Source organism: Talpa occidentalis, unplaced genomic scaffold (genome assembly GCF_014898055.3).
Source record: "Talpa occidentalis isolate TD23 unplaced genomic scaffold, MPIMG_talOcc4v2.1 talOcc4.8, whole genome shotgun sequence".
NCBI classification, from domain to species: domain Eukaryota; kingdom Metazoa; phylum Chordata; class Mammalia; order Eulipotyphla; family Talpidae; genus Talpa; species Talpa occidentalis.
In genome coordinates this window covers 93089684-93111668 of record NW_023605194.1, presented here as the reverse complement: position 1 = coordinate 93111668, position 21985 = coordinate 93089684, and the positions used below count along the sequence as shown (strand labels likewise).

The following is a 21985-nucleotide window of genomic DNA, read 5'->3' as shown; positions in this document are numbered from 1 at the left end:
CATATAATTTCATAGTACAGAATTAGAAAATTGCAGTACAATGTACCTAACATAAAACTTATTCCCTCAACCATTTTTTAAGTGTGCAGTTCATTAGTATTAAGTATAGTCAACCAATCTCCACAAGTTTTTTGGTTTGTAAAACTGAAACTGTATAACCATTAAGCAGCAACTCCTTACTTCCTCCTCACTCAGACCATGGAAACCTCAGTTTACGTTCTGTTTCTATGAATTATGTACTTCATTTAAGTGGAATCAAACAATATTCGTCCATTTGCGACAGACTTATTTTGCTTAGAATAATGTCTTTATAGTTCATCCATGTTGTACCCAGAATTTCTTTCCTTTTTTATTTCTTTTCTTTTAAAAAAGATTTATTTATTTATTTATACAAGCACTGGGTACAGTCAGAAGCGCAGGAGGGTGAGAGGATTCACCAGAACCAGAGCCAGAGCGGGGAGCAGAACAGACAGACTGACGAAACACTTTGCTGAGGGGAGCAGCGGGCGCTGCAGGAAAGGTATGCTGCTCCATGTGGGACCCTTGCCGGAGGCTGGGGATCAAACTGGTGCTGCAGAGGCTGCAGACAGCTTTGCAGCCCAGTGCTCAACCGCTGCACCACCAGGGGAGGCCCTTCTATCCTTTTTAAAAGCTGGATAATATCCATTGCATATACAGTCATGCCTGGCTTAATGACAAGTCAGTCTGTGATAGACTCATTTATGTCAGTGGTCCCAATAGATTTTTCCATATAAGCTAGGTGTGTAATAGTCTATAACATCTAGGTCTGTTTAATTATAATGCATAAATTTGCACACAGTGAAATCACCTAATGGCACAATTCTCAGAATGTACAGAAAGTATCCCCATCAGTGAGCAACCCATGTTTGTGTGTGTGTGTGTGTGTGAGCTTTTGTTTATCTATTCATCCACCATGAATATTTGGGTTGTTTCCATATTTTGGCAATTAATATATAATGCTGCTATGAATGTACATAAAGTTTTATATCCATCTTTTCATTTTCCATTAACATCTCTGTGTATGCATATTCAATTTTTTCAAGGTTGGTATGTCTCTAGAAGGATCACAGCTGTGTTGACACCTTGATTTTTAGTTCAGTATTATACCTATTTGGGTTTCTGGCCTCCAGAATGCTAAATAATAAGGCTGTGTTAAGTCATTTAGTTTATGGCAAATGTTACAACAGCAATAAGAAATGCATGCACTCCTCTCATGTCCTTGTCCCCTACTCCCATTTCTCTTTCTAGGCTTCCTTGCAAGTGCCAAATTGAAAGTTTGGCCAGAGAGCTCTGAGGAACCACAGCTGGAGCCAGCCTCAGTGGACCTGGAGGCACACTGCACCTCAGCGGAGCTAGTTTGTCAATTCAGGGGGCCTGCAGCACTGCTGGGACACTGGTTCCTGTAACTGCAGGGTGGGCTGCTATTAGGACTCTGCCATATTTTCCCGGGTCCCATGGGCCTCTCTCCCTGTAACTTCCAGCTGCAAAACCAGGCTAACCTAGCAAGGCCCAATCCTCTTCTTGGTGGCCCCAAACCAGGAGCCACAGGATTGAGGGGCAACCTCTACTGCTGGAGCCCTGTTGTTAGCCTGGGAGCAGCTGTTATGCAGCCCGGGCCTAAATCCGTCACCCAAGGGCCAGTCATTGTCATCAGAGCAGTCTGGGTGCTGCTTGCAGGCAATAGGCTGAGGCAGCTGGGCACCTCAGAGCCAACAAAGCCACTGTCATGGCCTGCAGGCTCTGGCACTGCGGGGATCTGGATTCACATTCGTTCATCAGTACAAGAAATATTTACTAGAGGCTACTATGTACTAGGCATTAAACAAGTATTGGCATGCAAAGATGGCAGTGCATAATCTATGCACAATCAAAGGCCATCTCTGTGGCACTTTTATATGTGAGAACAACATATAAATATATAAATACATATATACATATACACACACACTATATATATATATATATATATATATATATATACACACACACACGTATACACACACACACATACACATGTATGTCCTGTGGGTATTCTACGACTGGTTTCTGTCCAGAAAGCAGCAGTTGGGTTACATTCTGACTCTTGGCTAAGCAGCAAGGGACAGGAACAACAGGCATGGATTCTATTTTGTCCTTCAATTTATATTCAGAACCAGGCAAGAGTTAAAGAGTTTGATGATAGATAAGCACAAATGGAAAACATTGCAGTGAGTGCCTCTTTGCTTAGGATAATGTCCACCCTCTCTTTATTCCCTCCAGTTCTGCTTTTCTGCCTCTGACGCAGGGAGCTCAGGGTCTAAACGAAACCCGTTGGAGGTACCAATTAAATCTTTATGGACAAAGAGTACACATGCCATCCTCAGATAACAGGTGGCAATAAATCCATCAGCACATCCACTTTCAGAGAACAGAATCCCTGCTGAACAGTTAACGACTGCCAGGGCCCCGCGGAGTACCCCACGCAGATGGGCTATAAGGTAAGCTGCTTCTCTCTGGGCAAATTTAATCCTTTCTTCTAATTTGTGGTTTTCAACTAAAATTTGCTGTTAGTTTTGGCAAATTCATGATTTGTTTTGCCTTTTTTTTTGTCTGTTGTTATAGTATACTTATTTCATTCCATTTTACATATTAGTTTTCCATTGCTGGCTTATTTTCTTTTATATACATTTCTTATGGGTCCTAAGTAAATTTGTCATTAGAAATGCCTTATTTACACAGGAAATGAAGGATGTTAAATTATTGCATGTATTTTCTGTTTAGAGCTTGTCTGGAGATTTGGTTCAATGGAGACCCCATAGCCAGGTGGACTTTCAGTATGAGTGTCTTCCCCTAACCCTGGCCTTACAACAGAGTAGCTCAGTATTTGGGGTATTTCCAACATTTCAGGCTGGCTATTAAATATTGAACCCTAGTGTAATTATTTGAAATTGTTTACTCCTTTTATTATGAAAGTAGTTAGCTATAGAATATTTAAGAATTACAGAAAAGGAAAAAAAGATACTTTAAGTCACTGATTATAAAAAATGGCATTTTGGCATGTATCTGTCAAGTCTTTTAAAATAAAAATGTGCACATATATTTAGTTTTTATACCACTGAGGTCAGCTATAAGCACAATTGAATAAACTTTTTAAACACTTAACATTATTTTAAGACTATTTTAAGTCCTTGAAATTATTTGAAAATATTATTTTTGAAAACTACTTTTATTTCACCATTGAAATGTTTCATTTTTGTACTAATATAAGTAATTTGGCAATTAATAGTTTTGAACATAAATCTTTGGCTGTACTTCTGATCAGTTCTTTATATTAGGTTCTTAGAAGTAGAGTTATCAAATCAAAGAGTATACAATTTTTAGATCCTGATACATTTTATGACTGTAAACTGTTTGAAAATTTATATGATTGGTATTGTTGATACCACCACAGAAACCACAAAAAAGAAAGTGAAGTTCTTTCTCGAAACAACTCTTGCTTGAAATTTAACAAGCTACAGAGACTGCAGGCTGACTAGTGTCATGAAATCTTAGGTAGAAACTAATCCTGAAAGTCAGTGATTAATTTACACCAAGTAACATCTTTTTGAGCAGGGGTTTATAGCTTACACAAAAGGAAAGAAGTGCTTCCAGGACTACAGTGCACAGGAATATGGTGGCATATGACCCTGCAAGTTAGAAAAACTTAGGATTTTGTTCTAATTTGATACTAATTGTGTGATCCAGACAATATCTCTGCCTCCTGAGTTCAGATATCTCATCTATGAGATGAAAGGGATGATCTAAGTTAGTGTTTCTCAGTGGGCAGATGAGAAACACTTGCAGTACATGAGTTATTTTTGGGTGGCACATGGACATAGACCATAATTTTTTCAGACACCACACATAAACAGCAGTATTCCAATTTTTAAAAAGAGTGGTTCTTGAGGATAAACAAAGTAAATGATAGTACAAGTAGACCTCAGAGATGATGTAAATCATCAAGGTCATAGACAAAGGTCTGACATTTGAGAAACATGAGTTCCAGATATAAAAAAACTGGTAAGCTCGGGTTTTCAAAAGGCGATCTTGGAATCAGGTAGAGTTATTGGGTACTGAGATGTGTAAGAAATGAATAGACACAGACATGGAAAGGTTCCAAACACCATCCTACTACTTGCAACTTTCTACACTTTCATTTCATTTTATTTTTAAAAAATATTTATTTATTTATGCATACAAGAACTGGGGTATAGGCCAGAGGTGCAGGGTGAGGTGAGAGGATTCACCAGAGATAGAGTGGGGAACAGAATAGGCGGATTGACTGAAATACACTGCTCAGTGGAGCAGCAGGCAAGGCAGGAGAGGTCTGCGCACCATGTGGGTAGTTTCCTGGCCAGGGATCGAACTCGTGCTGCAGTGGATGACAATAGCCTCATAGTGCTGTGACTTAACCCCTAGGCCACCAGGGAGGCCCCTGCTTTTCATTTTAATAGTGAGTTTCACCTTTCTGGGCAGACTTTCTTCCCCCTTCTATAACGGCTGAGAAGACCTGAGGCTGTAACAAGACTATCCCAAAGAACTTGGAGAAGACCAGCTCTCGCCATGCTCAGAGCAGTTTGGGGTGCTCCCCAGTGGCTGCTGAGGGAGGGGAGAGAGTCCCGGAAACTGGTGCTGGTGGTGGTGTTTGTTGCTCTGCTCCTGGACAACATGCTGCTTACTGTGGTGGGTACGTTTGCGGGTCTTTTTGTTGAGGGCTAATTTTCTCTGGTCCCTGGATGGCAGCGCACATCTAGCTAGGTTTCAGCAGTGAACTACCTTGAGGGGTTTTTTTTCCCTATGCTTGCAAATATGCAGAGGTTGTTGGGAGTTCAAGGAAACAGCAAGAAATGGAGTCCTAAACTTGCTAACCATTGCAAAGATGCCAGAGGTACAAAGAGAAGGAGGCTCAGGGAGTGTCTGAGTGACCACTGGGACAGTAGACATATTCCCAAAGTGGTGCCTTTCCAGCCTCTGCACCACTAAAGTAACATGCTCTATATGTCTTACCAAAGCCTTCTTTTCTTTTGGTTCATTCCTTCAGTCCTGATTTTTCTAGTTGACAGTCTATTAATCTTTGCATTCAGTTATGCCAGTACATAAAATGGGTGCTAACATATTGCCCCTCTGGGTAAAATGAAAGAAATATAAGAAATCTTTTTTAAAAGAACTTTTAAATAAGAGCCTTCTTGAGACAAATTGTTATTACAATTTGTCAATTCTCATTATTCATTGCATCTATGTTCTATAAAGTTGCTGCAAACAATGAATTTAGCCAATACTGAATCATTGCTCTTATGGGAAATATGCAAAACACACACCCACCCACCCACCCACCACACACACACACACAATATAGAGTATAATTTTAAATCCTGAAAACATCTCACCCTGGTAGATTCTATTTTTTTCTTTTCTATTTTTTCACAAAAGAGAAAATGGGCTTCAGTGTGTTGTGTGATTACCTTGAGGCCACCCCACTGACTGGTACCAGGAGTTGAGATTCAAGCTCTGTCCAACTAGACCCAGAACTGAAGCTCTTGCAGGACACTGTCCTGCCCCTGCTGTCTCCAGGTTCTGCCATCTCTGTATGAAAGCTGAAGGAACTGGGAACATGAGCATACAGTAACTCAAAATTTTCCCTGCTGGGCATATGTTCAAGAAAAATTGCAGCAGCTCCATGAGCATTGATATTGTAGTTTAAGTAAATTTTACTGAATAGGCCAATAAATAAAAAATGTCTGTGAGTAAAAAGGACCAATTGTATAATGGTTGGAGTTTAGGTATTTTAGCTAATAGGATAATTGGGCAGGCTCAGCCTTTTTTTTTTTTTTTTTGAGATTTATTTATTTATGCATACAAGAACTGGGGTACAGGCCAGAGGTGCAGAGGGTGAGATGATTCACCAGACACAGAATGGGGAGCAGGCCCGGTAGACTGACTGAAATACATGGCTGAGGGAAGCAGTGGTGAGACAGGAGAGGTCTGCTGAGCCAGGAGAGGTCTGGTAGCTCTCTGGCTGGCTGGGATCGATCTCATGCTGCAGTGGCTGCAGATAGCTTCATAGTGCTGTGCTAAACCCCTTGTGCCCTTGTGCCACCAGGGGACCCAGGCTCAGTCTCTTAGTAGACTTCAAATCATGTTATTTAGACACCTTCCTCAAGCATGAATCTCATAATAATGCCCCTGAGCTCACTAGAGGTAAAATACAACCTGTCTTTAGCCCTCATCATTCATCTTCTTGGCTTTCAGTGCCCATTGTGCCCACCTTCCTATATGACACGGAGTTCAAAGAAATCAACACTTCTCTTCACCTGGGCCCCACCATGACTTTCCAGCATGCCCTCACTTCTCCTGCCTTTTCAACCATCTTGTCCTTTTTTGATAACACCACCATGGCTGTTGAAGAAAGCGCACCCAATGGCACAGCTTGGACAAATGCTACTTCTGGCACCATCCCTTCTCCAGTCCCTGATGGCATCTCAGCACATAAAAACAACTGCTTGCAAGGCACAGAGTTCTTGGAGGAAGAGAACATATGGGTTGGGCTACTATTTGCTTCAAAGGCTCTGATGCAACTTCTGGTCAATCCATTTGTGGGGCCTCTCACCAACAGGTATTTCAAAAGATTCCTGGCCTTACCAGGTACTCAGGAGCCCAGGAATAGGAGGAAAATTCACTTGGTTGGATCCCAGGGTAATAGTCTTCTTGGAAAGTTGGTTACCCCAAAGTATCACAGAAAGCTGGTGAAATGTCAAGGGCTTCAGATTTTCTTAGTAATGTATGACTACTGAGTACCAATAAGAAATCCGATGAATAGTACACTGTTGATGTTATTTCAGTGCCCTGGAACTACATCTGTGATGGAATGAGGGTGGGAATGAGACCTAATGCAATCTAGAGCACTGGCTTCTTAGTAATTGTGTTTGGTTTATATAGCCAGATTACCCTTTCTGGTAAAGTGGATTACCCTTTCTGGTAAAGTGGATTCCGGTGCTGCCTTGTAGGTAAATTTGCATGCTGGCTTACTTGCTTTCATGTGACATGTCCTATCTTTATACCTGCATTGAGAGATGTTTTACCATGTACACAGATAACTACATTTCTGTTCCCAGTTAAATGAAAAACATATAATTCAAGTATAAGAATGTCTGCTAGAGATTTATCTTTTTTAAATTCACTTTTAGGATTGGATATCACATTCCTATGTTTGCTGGTTTTGTTATCCTGTTTATCTCCACAGTTAGTAAGTAATTTGCTTCTGCTTTTCTTTCTTTCACTCCTTACCTTTACTTCTATCACATGCCTAAGTAATTAGGCATCAGACTGAGTAGTATATGATAATGATTTAAATACTTTGCACTAGTGCAGTTGTGGTAACTGAAGTCTAGTTGGAAGTTGTATCTCCTGCTATAGAGAATAAATACGTTCAATCAGCTGGAGATAAGTTTGAGGGCTGTTTTAATACACATATAGTTGTAGGTGTGTTTGTATGTATGTATCTGTAATCCCTAAGGGGATTTAGTACAGATGTTCCACCTCTGGGAAGAGGTCATCTTATTTTGATATGCAAAAGGGGATCTAATAAAAAATCCTAACAAGAATCAAATTTGGACAATAACAACTGGAAAATTTTAAAATGTCTACTGCCTTAAGTAATGACATTAAAGGATATAGCTTAGGAAAGCAAATTTACTAAAGAAATAAGAAAGAGAAAGAGAAATAGTCTTTCCAATATCACATAAATGTTGCCAAGAAAATGAAGATGAACTAAAAACAGTAAGTGAAAAAAAGGCTGAGAGAGGGCAGTGGAGGCCCAGCAAGGAAATACCAAGAATATGCATGTTTAGGAGACAGTGTGATTATCTCAGGAAATAATGGGAGGAGATTATAAGCACAACCCAAGACATCTATAATAAATAGGCAAAGGAATTCATATTCTCCTGACTCAAATACTTAGGTAGGGAGTCTTCTCTGTTTGGGGTCATTGTCTTGGAATTGGAGGTGAGACATGTCTGTACTTACCAACACTCTGTAATTTAGTTTTTGATGACATATGCCTGTTTGGTTCTCAGTTTTTTGTATGTGAGTCTCTAGCAGGCTGAACTTCTTGAAGGGCAGGAACTGGATATTTGCTGTCTATTTCAATCGGGTACAGAAACTAGCATAGCTCCATGTTGAACATTACTTAGTAAATACTCACAGATTTGTCTCAAAAGCTTCTAATATAAGTGAAGGGGAAGAATTTGACTAGATCACAAGGTCTTATTTTCTATTGATTGCCTACTGTCCTTGAAATGCATGACTTTTGTTTCCATTATACAGGTGACTCCATGATTAAATTGAATGTTGCATAGGGAAGAGTCATAAATAGGGTTTAAGGATAGAATATTACACTTCATAGAAAATCCTGAATCCAGTGAGCAGGATGTAGGACTTTTGGTGGGAAGTAGGAAACCCACAATCCCATCCACTGTGTGGTGAATAGATTTTTGCTTCTGTGGTTTCTCAGTCTTCATGATAATGAAAATGCAGCCCCATTAAGGGGTGAGAGATTAGAAAGAGCACTAAAAAGAGTTATCTGTAATCATGCTTTATTAAAACATATGCACAATGGATCATATCTGCTATACTGTGTACATTTTCTGGTGGCTGGGGAACAAAAAGCAATTTGTGAACTGAATGATTCTCGCTATTCTCTTTGTTCAGTGTTTGCATTTTCTGGCACCTACACCCTGCTCTTTTTGGCCCGCACCCTTCAAGGCATTGGATCTTCATTTTCATCCGTTGCAGGTAACACTGAGGTCTCCAGCATACAAATACACAAGCACACTTCTCTTACCATATTTTACTAATGTCATACCCTATAAGATTTATACGAAGAGCTTAAGAAAAGTATCATCCTAAAAGGCAGAATTTGTGTTTCAGAAACTAGATAAATGTATATTTCTTAGCAGGGTCTGTAAATGCCTAAGCGTAAGAGAACGTCTTCTGCTTGTATTTAGATGCAGCCAGCTCATATCAGAGCAAGCCCAAGTTGAAACCATGATGTTTGGATTTTATTTAGTGCTACTCTATGGTACTTTTGTCTATTCCTCTCAACATTTTCTAGGAACAGTGATGTTAATAATGCTAGTAGCATTCTCACTCTTTGCAAAATATTGTCAAGTACAAGATTTAGAGCAATCCTATAAAGTATATATTTTATGCCATTTTCCACATGAGTAAATAGAGACGAGATCACAGCCCACAATTTCTTCCAGGTGTCCTGCCTTCCATACTCTCTCAGGCAAGCCCCTTGAGTAGAACAGGCCTTTGTGTTCATAGATTTTCCTTTACTTCACCTACTCCATATCCCATCATTTAGGAAAAAGTGCTAAGAAGTGATGCAATGATATGAAATATAGTATCATTGGTATTCTGTGCCTCCTTTCCCAGAGATATTTTCTCCTCCAACAATATTCTGAATAGAGAGCCTGACTAATGTGGGACTTTGGGGTACCTGTAGGGGCAGTATTTGTAAAATACTGTAGTTTAGGTTTTAAAATCCCCTCAAACTAAAACTAAGATCCTTGAAGATAAAATAGACATAGATAGAGACCATGGACCTTTGCAGAAATTTCCAGTATGCTAACTCCATCTGTCACTGTTCAGGTCTTGGGATGCTAGCCAGTGTCTACACTGATGACTATGAGAGAGGACGTGCCATGGGAATTGCGCTGGGAGGCTTAGCTTTAGGAGTGTTGGGTAAGTGGCACCTGGCCTCATATTTGGGTTCATGAAGCTGGGGTACCACACACTCTCCAAAGATGGCTCCAGGAGAAAGGTGTTCCTGAGGTCATGGGAAAAAAGTATTTTCCTTCTGTCTCTGCTCAACATATTTTGAATACTCCTGGAAATTTTTCCAGGAAAAGACAAAAACTTCTTTCTCCTTAAGAAGCTGACCAGATCATAAGGGGGCAGGGGAAGGTCCAGAAACCTATTCTATTCGAGAGAAGCTCCCCATGTCTGCAGCACTGATTACCTCTGCTTCTGTCTATGGTCAGGGCTCTTAGCAAGAGAACTTGCTCTTTGTCAGACTCTGTGCTAAACACATGATAGACATAATGTCCTTTAATCCTCCTTACCACTTTATAAAAAAGGAGTGATTGCCTCAGTGATAGAGATGAGGATAAGAAAGTTTAAGTATAAGTTGTCATAGACCTGGCCAAGGTCATACTGCCAGGAAATGACAGAAACCAGGATGCTTAGACTTTCTGAGTTTAAATCCCAAGCTCCAAACTATAAGGTTGTATTCTCATTGAGATCCATCTCTCACATGTCTTCACTAACTACCCCTGCAGCTTCCTGAACTTTCTGACTCTCTCTGCTGTGCGTGAATAGCACTTTTTAGATAGAAATTTTACTGTTGAACTTGACATTTTGCCATGTTCTAATAATTTGTGCCTCCTCCTCTCCATTTCCTTCAGTAGAAAGTGAGCCCCTTGGATCCAGGTCTTCTCTGTCTCTGAATCACCATAATCATGTGGAGCTCAGTCCTTAGTAGACATCAGTAAATACTCTTTGGGTAAATGTGGAAAAATTGCACTGGTTGGGGATCAGGCCTTGCCTCTGGAATCTGAGCCTGCCTTGCCTTTCCCAGTGGGAGCTCCCTTTGGAAGTGTGATGTATGGATTTGTTGGGAAGTCTGCACCCTTCCTCATCTTGGCCTTCCTGGCACTCCTGGATGGAGGTAAGTCTCTGTGAGAGGGCCTCACTTGTGGCTCAAGGGGTTAAGCACAGCTCTTTGAAGCAATCTGCAGCCTCTGCAGCACGAGTTCGAACCCTGGCTGGCCAGGGAGCAGCCCACATGGTGCAGCAGACCTCTCCTGTCTTGCCCGCTGCTCCCTTCAGCAGTATATTTCCGTCAGTCTGCCTGTTGTGTTCCCTAGTCTGTCTCTGGTGAATCCTTTCACCCCCCCACCCCACGCCTCTGGCCTATACCCCAGTTCTTGTGTGCATAAATAAATAAATCTTAAAAAAAAGGTCTCTGTGAGACCACCAGACAGGCAACGGTCTAGGGCAAGCTGAGAATAATTATTCTGTGGTGTCAGTCTTGACATTCTTGAATGAATTAAGGACTGTCCCATCTTAAGAAAGAAGGAGGAAACGTAGAGTCAGATCGGTGGTAGCAGGGAAGGAGCAATGTGCCTGTTACTGAGGCTGTAGCTGGTCAGTGGACAAATGGAACGGTTTCTCTCTCTCTATCTTAGCACTCCAACTTTGCATCCTACAACCTTCCAAAGTCTCTCCTGAGGTAAGTAGACACCAAGCTCCTTTGCCAAGAGATACACAGAATGTCTAAATGCAGGGGCCCCGCTGTCACTAGATCCTCCCCGTCAAACCATAAGAAGAAAGTGCAGGGGAGCAGAGTGAGGGGGAATGAGGACTACACTTGGATTATTAGGTAAGATCCTATCTAGGGTGGTGTGGGGCATGTCCAGGGAGTCTGACTTGATGTAGGACAATCATGAAGGAAGGGTCTCCATCTTTGAAGAATCAAAGAAACCTCAGAGAAGGTATACATGTCAATCAAAATCAGAAGACAGTCCAGTAAGACCCAACATGGTCAGAACAAAGAATTCAGGAGGCTTGAGCTGTCCTCACCTTTGAGCACTGCCTGTGGTTCTGTCAGGATGAGCATTACTGCCAGTGAGATCTATCAGAAGGCCTGAGACAGGAGTCCAGACACCTGTGCTCAATGCAGGCCTCTCTCACAATCCACTCTGATCTGGCTCACAGTTGTTTGAAGGCAAGAATCTGGAATACATTGTTCCAGTCTTTGTATGTCCTACAGCGCCTGCCTTGCACACAGGTGTTCACTCTCTCTGTGATACCGAGCAAATCACTCTTGGCTGGGGTGTTAGTCTCTATAGTAAAGAAGCTGACATAGATGGTCTCCAATGTCCTATCAGCACATTTTCAGAATCTACAAAAATAGTAGAAAGGTATATATTGTACAGTGGGAGTTTGTTGTTCTCAGAGTGCCAAGGGGACTCCACTGCTCATACTTCTCAAAGACCCTTATATTCTGGTGGCTGCAGGTAAGCTGGTAATGCCTCCCTTTGTGCTGAGAAGGTTTGGGCTTCTGGGCAATCACAGTGACTCACAGAACTTTCTCCCCAGGCTCCATCTGCTTTGCCAACATGGGAGTGGCCATGCTGGAACCCACGCTGCCCATCTGGATGATGAAGACCATGTGCTCCCCTGAGTGGCAGCTCGGTAAGTGACTTCGGTCCCCAGCTCAGGCTTGGACATGTGTGCCATGGCCTTTTTCAGGTAACTGAGATGCATCATCCAGTCCTGGTTTTCAGGGTCACAGAGGAAAAATATGTGTCCTTCATAGAATTACTTTCCAGGCCTGTACATGTAAATCAAACCCAGTTGAGAAGCTGCCCCAAAAGGACAGCGTGGGAGGGGGTAAACACAGCTGTGGTGTGGCCACATACCTGGCTGTGTGGTAAGATGATTAAGGATTTGTAGTCAAAAGACAGGTTTTTGTTTTGGCTTCACTGACTGTCTGTGCAAGCTTGGGCAAATCATATAAACTTTCTTTTTTTAAAAATTTTTTTTTAATTTAAGATTTATTTGTTTATGCATATAAGAGCTGGGGTACAGGCCAGAGATGCGGGGGGTGAGAGGGGAGCAGAACAGGCAGACTGACTGAAATACACTGCTGAGGGGAGCAGCGGGTGAGACAGGAGAGGTCTGCTTCGCCATGTGGGTTGCTCCCTGCCTGGCCAGGGATTGAACTCATGCTGCAGAGGCCTCGGATTGCTTCATAGTGTGGTGCTTAACCCTTTGCGCCACCAGGGAGGCCCATATAAACTTTCTGAGCCTGACTTTCCTCACCTCTAAACTGGGCAATCAGAAAACTATCTAGTCCTAAGATTAAATTAAAGAATTAGTGATATAACATGAGGAAATGCTCTGTATTTGTGGAATATTAAATTGCCATCCACACTTTTTTCTCTTCCATCCCCTTTCCCCAAGCTACTATTGTGCTAGTTTTTTGCCTCTAAAAAGGAGCTGGTGGAGTGTGTTGTTCTGAGAAGGGCTTCCAGCCTTCTGTGCCCTGAAGAGCGGTCACCATGACTGATCTGAGCTTAGAAAGGAGACTCCTGCTCTTTCCAGAAAGCCTGAGGAAAAGGGACAGGGAAGGCTACCTGCCAATTGCTCAGTTATCACAGGGAAGAGAGGTTTATGGGACCAGAAGGGACGCTGATAAGGACCTAATATAACTCAGCATGCAATAAAATTAGCACTAAATCTAATTTTTTAGAGAACAGTTCTAAGCAAGGCTCCCAGGCGCACTCCAACTCCCAAATTTAATTTTTTTCTGGGCTGCAGCTGCCTCTGACCATGACAGTTAATTGAATTAGTTGGCGCTTGCTGCAAATGAGGCCCCCCGCCCCAAGGCTGGGCCATACAAAGCTCCTGATGCAGCTGGATACCTACCCAGCTGTCTTTTCCCAGCCCTTCTTTATCAACAGGAGAGAATATTGTTAACTTTGGCTTTGTTTGGAATTCCCAGGTTCCTATCAGGCAACACCGTTTCCTCTAGGCATGGAGAGGCAGAGAGAAACTATTGAGACCCAAAGATAGTCGGTAGGCCGATTGCAGGAAGCCCCTTTAATGGATCAGGGTCAGTAGAAAGTCCTCAGGAGAGGAAGCCAGAGCATGGAGAAGGTTTTATCTCCTGCTGGCTCTTAGAACTTTCCTCAGTGCTGTCTGCATCTTCAGAGGTTCTCTGTCACCTGGAGAGCTTCTTAAAACTCAGATTGCTGGACTCCACCCAGTAGGTACAAGTTTGCATTGCTCTAAGTTTCCCGATGATGTGATAGCAACCAACCACACTTTGAAAATCAGTGTTCTAAATGCAGAACTCCTCCCAAGGGTGTTGGGAGGAGCAAGGAGAGCACTTTGGAGTCTGTGATCCAGCACTTTCTAAGTGGCTCATAGTCTGTCCAGTATTCTCCAGACTAGAGGAAACAGGCCCCCTAGATTTGGATCCTCACTGACTAATTGTGACCTTGGATAGGTCATTTAACCTCTCTGAACTCTACTGTTTTCATTTGTAAATAAGAAGATACTTGTAAATGCAGAGATAATTTTCAGCATTGTTTTGAGGATTTGATAGATCTATGTATGATAAAGAGAATAGCACGTGCATGGAATACAGGATATAATCAGTAAATAAAAATTATTGCTATTTTCATTAATTGTTTTGCTTAAACCGTATTGACAGTCACAGTGATGCGCAATCCCTCACTCCTTGAAGATATACTGTAAAAAATATGTGTCCGTAAACATATAGTCTAGAACACCTATTTTGCACAAAATATCTCTGAAATTCAAGCTATAATATGTTCTAAAGGACCAGGCACATTCACTGAAGAAAATCTCATTCAAGAAATTCTACATCATTTAAAATGTCACGGAGATGTATCTAGGAAGCTAGTGGATTTCCTCAAGGTGCGGCTTCTCCCTATCAGGTACACCATTGAGTAGCTATAACTTCTAAATGTTTAAAGCAGTTAAGCATAAACAAATTGGTACAGTTTGAAATAGATTGCTACCTCATACAGACAGGCTAGGCAAATACACAGAGGTGTGCTTCTCTTTCATCCCATAGATGAGAATATTAAAAGCAAACAAGCTGTCACCCAGTAACTGATGAATTGTTGACTTTGGGTTTAACTGGAATCTTCATTACAGTTTCTATTAGGTAGTACTGTTTATTTTGGAAACAGAAGCAGGGAAGCTGGTGAGACCCCAAGAACTACGTGGATTGTGCCTACGTAGTCCCTTGTACCAGCAGAGCCATCTGTGCTGCCACATTGGTGGTGTGGAAAAGTGGGGACACCTGGAGGCAGATTGAGAAGGCGTGTGTTCAAGTCCTGCCCTGCTACTCACTGGTTGTAATGATAATAGTTAAGGTTGCTACTCAGGACTTTTAATCTGTGCCAAGCACTGTGCAAAATGGTTGATCTGTGATATCTCATATAGCCTCACAACCAGCCTATCTGGTGAAATTATTTGTATTATAATAAATAGGAATATTAGATTATTTTTATTACAATAAATAGGAATACAAGTGGTCATTATTAACATTTCAGAGATTTCTTATTCTGACCCAATTTCCAATTGCCCAAATCCTGGGCCTCATGGAACTCTCTGATCCTTGTCAAGTGAGCCTATGTCCTCAGCCTCTTCTTTGAACATTTCCTGTGAACACAGTTTTCCTACAGTCTTCTTGATGGAAGTACATGTTTTTTCAGACTTTTCTATTCTCACCTACTTCAGCCTGATTTCTTCTTCATTCTACAAGGAGCCCCAACTCCTTTGAGACTCAATCCCTTTTCATTGCAGTCATCTGCCCACTTCCAAGTTATGAATTTTCTATCATTTTACTTTACTAATTGTGTTTTATCCACACAGACATCTTTTCTATTGCTCAACAGACTGTTTTTTTTTAAATGTCTTTGTATTTGCATTAGATTTTATTTAATTAATCAAATTTAATTTAGTTAAATAAATGTATTTATTTAATTTAGGTGTCAGCTTAAATATCACCTCATCAAAGATGCCTTCCCTATCCCTTACATCTAAATTAGCCCCTATTCTTGGTCCTTCTGCCAAATCGCCACAACTTATCACTGTAATTTTTTTCATCTTTTTCATTTATTTATTTGTTTTTTACCTGTCACCTCTCCTGACATTTAAACTCCAAAGAGCTAGGATTTTGTCTATTCTATTCATCCCTTATTACTAGCTGCTAGAGTACCTGTACCTAGCAAAAGTGCATGGAAAGTACTGAATGAATAATTGACACGCAGGGTAAGTAAATTTCCCATGGTCATAGAGCTAACAAACGGCCAAGCCATAAGTGTGTGGATCCAAAACCCATGATCCAGAACATATGACTCAACTGTCACAGAAAGCAACATGACCAGGCCTTCAGTTTACAAATACTTTTACACATGTTATCTAGTTTGCTCCTTAGAGTAAGCCTGTATGATAGAATCATACTTTATTTATCCCAGATGTGAACACCAAAGCTCAGAAATGATTAGTGCCTTAGCCAAGGTCACCACCAGATCAATGGAGATCAGTAGAAAACAAAAGTAGAAAACAAAAATGTCTTTCTTTAAAGCTCATGTCCTTATGTTGATTTAATATTTTATATGTGAGAATGGCTCATCAGAGCCAGTTGTCAGGAAGCCTAGGGGAAGCTGGAAGCACATGAAACACATTGAAGCTAAACCAAGCTCTGCTCCTGAGGAAAGCAGAGTTGTGGGGCCCAACATCATCTGCTGTGGGTTTACACAAAGCTCTCTAGGCCACAATGTGCTTTGGGATCCTTGAAGGTAGCAGGGGCACTTTACTGTCTTGTGGAAAACATGACATTTAGAGTAAGCTGGACATGTCCAAGGTGAGGTCCTCTGTCTCTCCACAGGTCTGGCCTTCTTGCCTGCCAGTATGTCCTACCTCATTGGCACCAACCTCTTTGGTGTGTTGGCCAACAAGATGGGTCGGTAGGTAACCTGGAGATCTGGAAAGAGCAATGGGAATGTAAGATGGGCAGGCCTTGAAGGATGTTGCTGGACTCAGGACATTCTAGATATCTTTACCATCCTAGATTCTTTAGCACTCAAAGTTTAGGACAAGTACACACTGATACAATCTGCCCATGGGGAGGATGGGGCGGTGAGTGATGAGGGCAGCAGTGAGTGTGGTAAAATGATGGCCCTGACCTGATCACTGAGCCAGCTTTTTCCTATTTCTAAGGGTAGGAAGGATATGTCCTACTGCACCTTCCTGTCTTTACTCTGGAAATGGGTACAGAGCCAGGGAAGAAGATAAAGGACAAGGAAAGGGCAAGGACAGGACTGATTCGTGCAGAAATACCTTCATCTTCTCCCATACCAATGGGTTCCTGGAATTAGGGGCAGTAGGACAGGCCAGTGTGGTGGTGATGGCCTCACAGGTGGAAGGATCTCTCCTCTGAGCCATATTTATAACAACTGTTTCCTCCCAGGTGGCTGTGCTCTCTGATTGGGATGTTGGTCATAGGTACCAGCTTGCTCTGTGTAAGTATTCTTGGTTCTAGGAGAGAGAGAGAGAGAGAGAGAGAGAGAGACTTTAAAATGAGCAGAAGGTTGACTCGGCAAGGACTGTCTGGCCATTTCTGCATAGGAAGGAATTTAGCCTTGTGGGAGATGCTATCGGTCACCCTACTAAACAGAGGTGAGGAAGGAGAAGAGAGCAATGGAGCAGCTGGAATCAGCAGTCTCAGACTGCTAGGCATATGAAGCAATACATATCTCTTGGTATCTATTTCTGGGGTCAGCAAAATGGTGCATTTTATTTTATTTATTCATCCTTCCTGACAGGACCCCATAAACCAATAGAGGAATCACCCCCTATGTCTCAGTCTCTGGCATCAGAATGTTTGGACAGGGAAAGAAAGAGCTCACTAAATTCTCATTTTCTCCCTGTCCTGGGAGTCTTAAGCACCCTTGCCTCCCAAGCTTGTGGGAGAGGCAGACAGGGCTGTGAAGCCTTGAGCACAGGGCTCAAGAAAGTCCCGAGGCCCTGACGAGGAGAAACAGCTCCAGTTTCAGTCCCAGCTTTGCCATTTGCTGCTCATGTGACTTTGAGCTCATTCCATCACCACCTCTGTCCATGCACTCATCTGTGTAGAGAGGCTTCTGAGAGTGTCTGCATTGTCAAGATAATTCACATAAACCCCAGCAGCATCTGGCACATAATGGGTCTGCAGTAAATCTTGGTCAACGTTATTGACAAAATACAAATACCCCTTGAGGAATCAGCCCTAAAATGGTAATTGACCACCAGCATCTATATGGTATGTTGAACTTCGGAGGGTGAGTGTTGGGGTGGCAGGCTTGGGCACCATGCCCAGGGAGGGAGAGAAGGAACAAGCAAAAGTGAAGCTTTCGGCGAAGGATTTGGAAGGATAATGAGAATTCATTTCTTGTTTGCTGACGTGGCGCCCCAAACCATGCCCCTTCTCATCCCCCTGCCCCCATCCCTTCCACATCGTGGGTGATTGATTGTCCTTGTCTCCTCTATGTCTTCTTCCCTCAGTGGCTACTTAGGGTTTAAGTAAAACCTTTAGATGATGTTGCTAGTGAAAAAGAAAAGAAACCGTATTCAGTAAAGAATGAGGACAGAAGTGTGTGTTCAGGTGGGGGAAGGGTATAGAGTTCATGCAACAGAAAAGGATCATTTTTATGGAATAATGGAGTCAAATCTGAGGTTCAGACATGATCTTGCTACTTATTAGCTCTGTAACTTTTGCTAGAATATCATAAAGGGAATTCCAGATAATCTATCAGTAGCACGTGGTTAATTAATGCATTCCATATGAAAATTCTTTGTTTTTCTGCTGCCCTCACTTGATCCAGCTGGATATTTGATGAGCTCTTTCTCCCTGCTGCAGGTTCCTCTGGCTCATACTATTTTTGGTCTCATTGGCCCCAATGCAGGTCTTGGCTTTGCCATAGGTAAGAAGTGCCCTTAAGGGAAATAGGAAGTCCCCGAATGTTGCTTTGGGTCAGTTAAGAGGAGGTGTATGGAAAAGCAGAAGGTGGCTCCCAGGCATATGCAAACTTGAGCTCATAGTTTCTACCTGAAATGTGTGTTGGTGCTGAGTGGGAAGACAGTAAGCAAAAGTTGTAGAGCAAGGGGAGGAAGAGGAAGAAGGTGCCACAGACTGTGTGAAGGGGACTGTGCATAGAACTGACAGGCTGTGTTTGCTCTCGCCTCAGGCATGGTGGATTCTGCTATGATGCCAATCATGGGCTACCTGGTTGACCTGCGCCACACCTCGGTGTATGGGAGTGTCTATTCCATCGCTGATGTGGCTTTCTGCATGGGCTTTGCTATAGGTATGTTAATGAGGGGAGATGGGAACAGCCAGGACCTGGTGTCCCATTCTCTCTTACCTACTGTTTGCCACCTGAAAGTGGAGCCAGGAGGCTGACGCTCCTAGAGTTCTGGAGATATTTGTCCCTGGGACAACCTCTGGATAACCCATGGCCCCTGGCATGATGTCTTAAGTCTGAGCAAGGTTTAATAAACACTGTATTTGATTTATTTCTCACAGGCCCATCCACTGGAGGTGCCATTGTGCATGCCATCGGCTTCCCCTGGCTCATGGTCATCATTGGGGTCATCAACATCTGCTATGCCCCTCTCTGCTACTCCCTGAGGAACCCCCCAGCCAAGGAGGAGAAGCTTGTGAGGGCTCTTATTACCGTCACAGAAAAAAAAGTCTTCTGTTTCTTTCTGTGTTTCTCTCATTCTTTCTTATTTTGTGATTTTCTTTCCCTCTCTTTGGTAGTCTCTGTGCTTTGCCATGCTTTCTGATCTCCATTTCATCTGTATCTTTCATTTGTATCTTTATCTTCCCTTCTCTGTATAACCACATTCCCTCTTACCCTGGGTTGTTGGGAGCGGTCCCCTGTAAAGAAGGGCAGTTGGTATAGAGTCACCAAAGGTATCCTGTAGGTCCTGTAGTTACTAGTAAAGTGTAAGTCACTTGACTGTTTCCCCCAAATTGTCAGAATTTCACTGCACCAATTCATTCATTCAACTTGTCTGCCATTATCTTTACCAGGTCATCTCTTAAAGTACAGAATGCAGGGGTAAGATAACTCTAACACACTAGTCAATAAGGCACTTTCCTCTTACTGCATCATGAACACCCTGAGGATGTGGGTGCATTCGGGGCAGATGTGAAGTCTGTTCAGGGGAACAAAAGAAGGCAGGAAGGTCTGACAGGGGAGGGTGCTGATTTCAGCAGGTCCCCAGCTACAGCTTGCACTACCACTGTTAGTATTCAGTTAAAACCATACCAGATGTTTGTTTGGACTGGCTCCTAACCTAGGTGCCCCGTGAGCCAGAAGCAGAGAGGGTCTGTGCTTATTTCTTGAGCCCGTCCTGAACACTAGACATGGAGGAAAGGACAGGAGTCTAGTAAAAGATGTGCAGTGATTTCTCTTCCTCTCTCTTACTGCAGGCAATTCTAAGCCAGGACTGTCCCATGGAGACCCGGATGTATGTAACTCAGAAGCCCAGGAGGGACTTTCCTCTAAGTGGGGACAGTGATGAAGAGGCTGGTAGTGAGGAGTAGCAGCAGAAGGTGTCCCCGAGCCTTGTCACAGATGGACCCACGAGGCTTGGACTTCAGCCACCACCTCTTGCCCTGGAACCAGATCACCTTTGGCTTCACTGCCCCCTCCCCTGGGAATCTCCTTCCTTCCCTTCTCACAGGACCCACCCCCTATTCTCTCCTTCCGCTGTGTAACCTGTGCCTCTCCCTCTACACCCAGATGCCTCAGGCAGCCCCTCTGTGGGAGGACAGAGTGATGCTTCCTCCTAGGTTTCCACAAGACGAATTAAACTTGAGCTGTGATGGGTTCTGCAGGGGGTGACTCATTTCATGGGAGAGGCAGCGAATGCAATCTGCCTCTGATACCAGCGGGGCTACTGGCAACCCCCATTTCATCTGTTATCTGATTTTCCTTGGCCTATTCCCAGCAGACCATAGGAGCTGTGTCCTCTGTTCCCCACTCAGCCCTCCTGCATTCTCCTACCTGTGTAGAGATGAAACCCTCAGTGTTGCACTGCTGCCAATGGCCAATCTGGGATATGTTTTGCCTCTTTTTTATAAACTAAGTGGCTTTTCTTTCACAAAGCCTACAGCTGCTAACATGACTTGGCATCAGTGAGTGGAGGGTTCCTATTTTCTTCATTAGCAGACAGGAAAAGAAAGAGTCTGGTTCTCTTACGCTTGACTTAGTGACTTTCTCACTATTTCCCCTTTGGACTTCTACTTTTTTTTTTTTAATTTTTAAACTCTTAGAAATAAAAGAAGGAGGAAAGAAGGGCAGTGTAGTAACACCAGATATGCTGTGTTCAAGCATGAAGAAGCAGGGAAGATTCTGGTTTGGGTGAGGATAAGGGCAAAGATGGAGGCAGAGGCAGGAATGGAATGACCTCCAGGTGCAGGCTGTGAGTTGCCGCGATGTAAGATTGGGGTGTTCAGACTTTGCTGTGTAATGATGCTGGCTCTGATCATTGTGGTCTTCTTTGGGAATTTGGTGGGTTCAGCACAAGCCCCCAATCATCAGAATATATTCAGCTGAACCTCAATGAACCCTTACCACTTGGATAATGCATGTCTGATTTATCAATATGTTTTTAAAGGATTGCCTGATTTTCAAAGTCAGATGTATTTATATTGCCTTTTAGTGAGGATGGTTTTTTGTCTCAGATTTTGAAGGAGCCCAAGATAAAATTTGAAAATAATTTTATCTGACTCTCACATCCAAGAATTTTTTTAAAGAAAAAAGAAGAAATTTTTTTAAAAGTTACTTGTCTTTGAGGGCCTCCCTCAAAGATGAGGTTAAGCATCTCATGAGGCGCAGGAGGTTAAGCACCACACTATGAAGCAATCCGCAGCCTCTGCAGCATGAGTTCGATCCCCGGCAGGCCAGGAAGCTACCCACATGACGAAGCAGACCTCTCCTGTCTCGCCCGCTGCTCCCCTCAGCAGTGTATTTCAGTCACTCTGCCTGTTCTGTTCCCTGCTCTGTCTCTGGTGAATCCTCTCACCCCCCACACCTCTGGCCTGTACCCCAGTTCTTGTATGCATAAATAAATACATCTTTTAAAAAAAAAGTAGACAGGCCTAGTCTCAATGTTCTAGTTCTAGCCCTGCCACTGACAGTTGTGTGGCCTGGGACAGCTCATTTCACATCTCTGGGGTTTAGCATCGCTCTCTCTCTAGGTCTGGCTTTCTGTGCTTCCATCCCACCGCCATCTCATTCTGGAGCAGCCTTCAGGGAGAGTCAGATGCAGGACGTGTGTGAGGAGC

The 21985-nt window shown here is 42.9% G+C and overlaps 1 protein-coding gene across 1 annotated transcript; it reads left to right on the top strand.

The window, feature by feature from the left end:
* The first annotated feature begins 412 nt into the window (after positions 1–412).
* On the top strand, positions 413–20930 carry SLC18A1 (solute carrier family 18 member A1). The gene is made up of 18 exons (XM_037495976.2): positions 413–520; positions 1270–1434; positions 2281–2498; positions 4516–4726; positions 6289–6652; positions 7224–7282; positions 8746–8829; positions 9691–9783; positions 10679–10768; positions 11289–11332; positions 12059–12119; positions 12202–12297; positions 16535–16613; positions 17117–17168; positions 18545–18608; positions 18873–18992; positions 19211–19344; positions 20126–20930. Exons 4-18 carry the CDS (start codon positions 4603–4605, stop codon positions 20237–20239), a joined length of 1578 nt encoding a protein of 525 aa, XP_037351873.1. The 5' UTR covers positions 413–520; positions 1270–1434; positions 2281–2498; positions 4516–4602; the 3' UTR covers positions 20240–20930.
* The last annotated feature ends 1055 nt before the right edge of the window (positions 20931–21985 follow it).

Coding starts and splice junctions, on each gene's coding strand:
- SLC18A1 (XM_037495976.2), top strand. CDS start 4,603: ATGCTCAGAGCAGTTTGGGGTGCTCCCCAGTGGCTGCTGAGGGAGGGG. Junction 18,609..18,872: donor AGGTCTTGGCTTTGCCATAG/GTAAGAAGTGCC, acceptor CTCTCGCCTCAG/GCATGGTGGATTCTGCTATG. Junction 19,345..20,125: donor CAGCCAAGGAGGAGAAGCTT/GTGAGGGCTCTT, acceptor CTCTTACTGCAG/GCAATTCTAAGCCAGGACTG.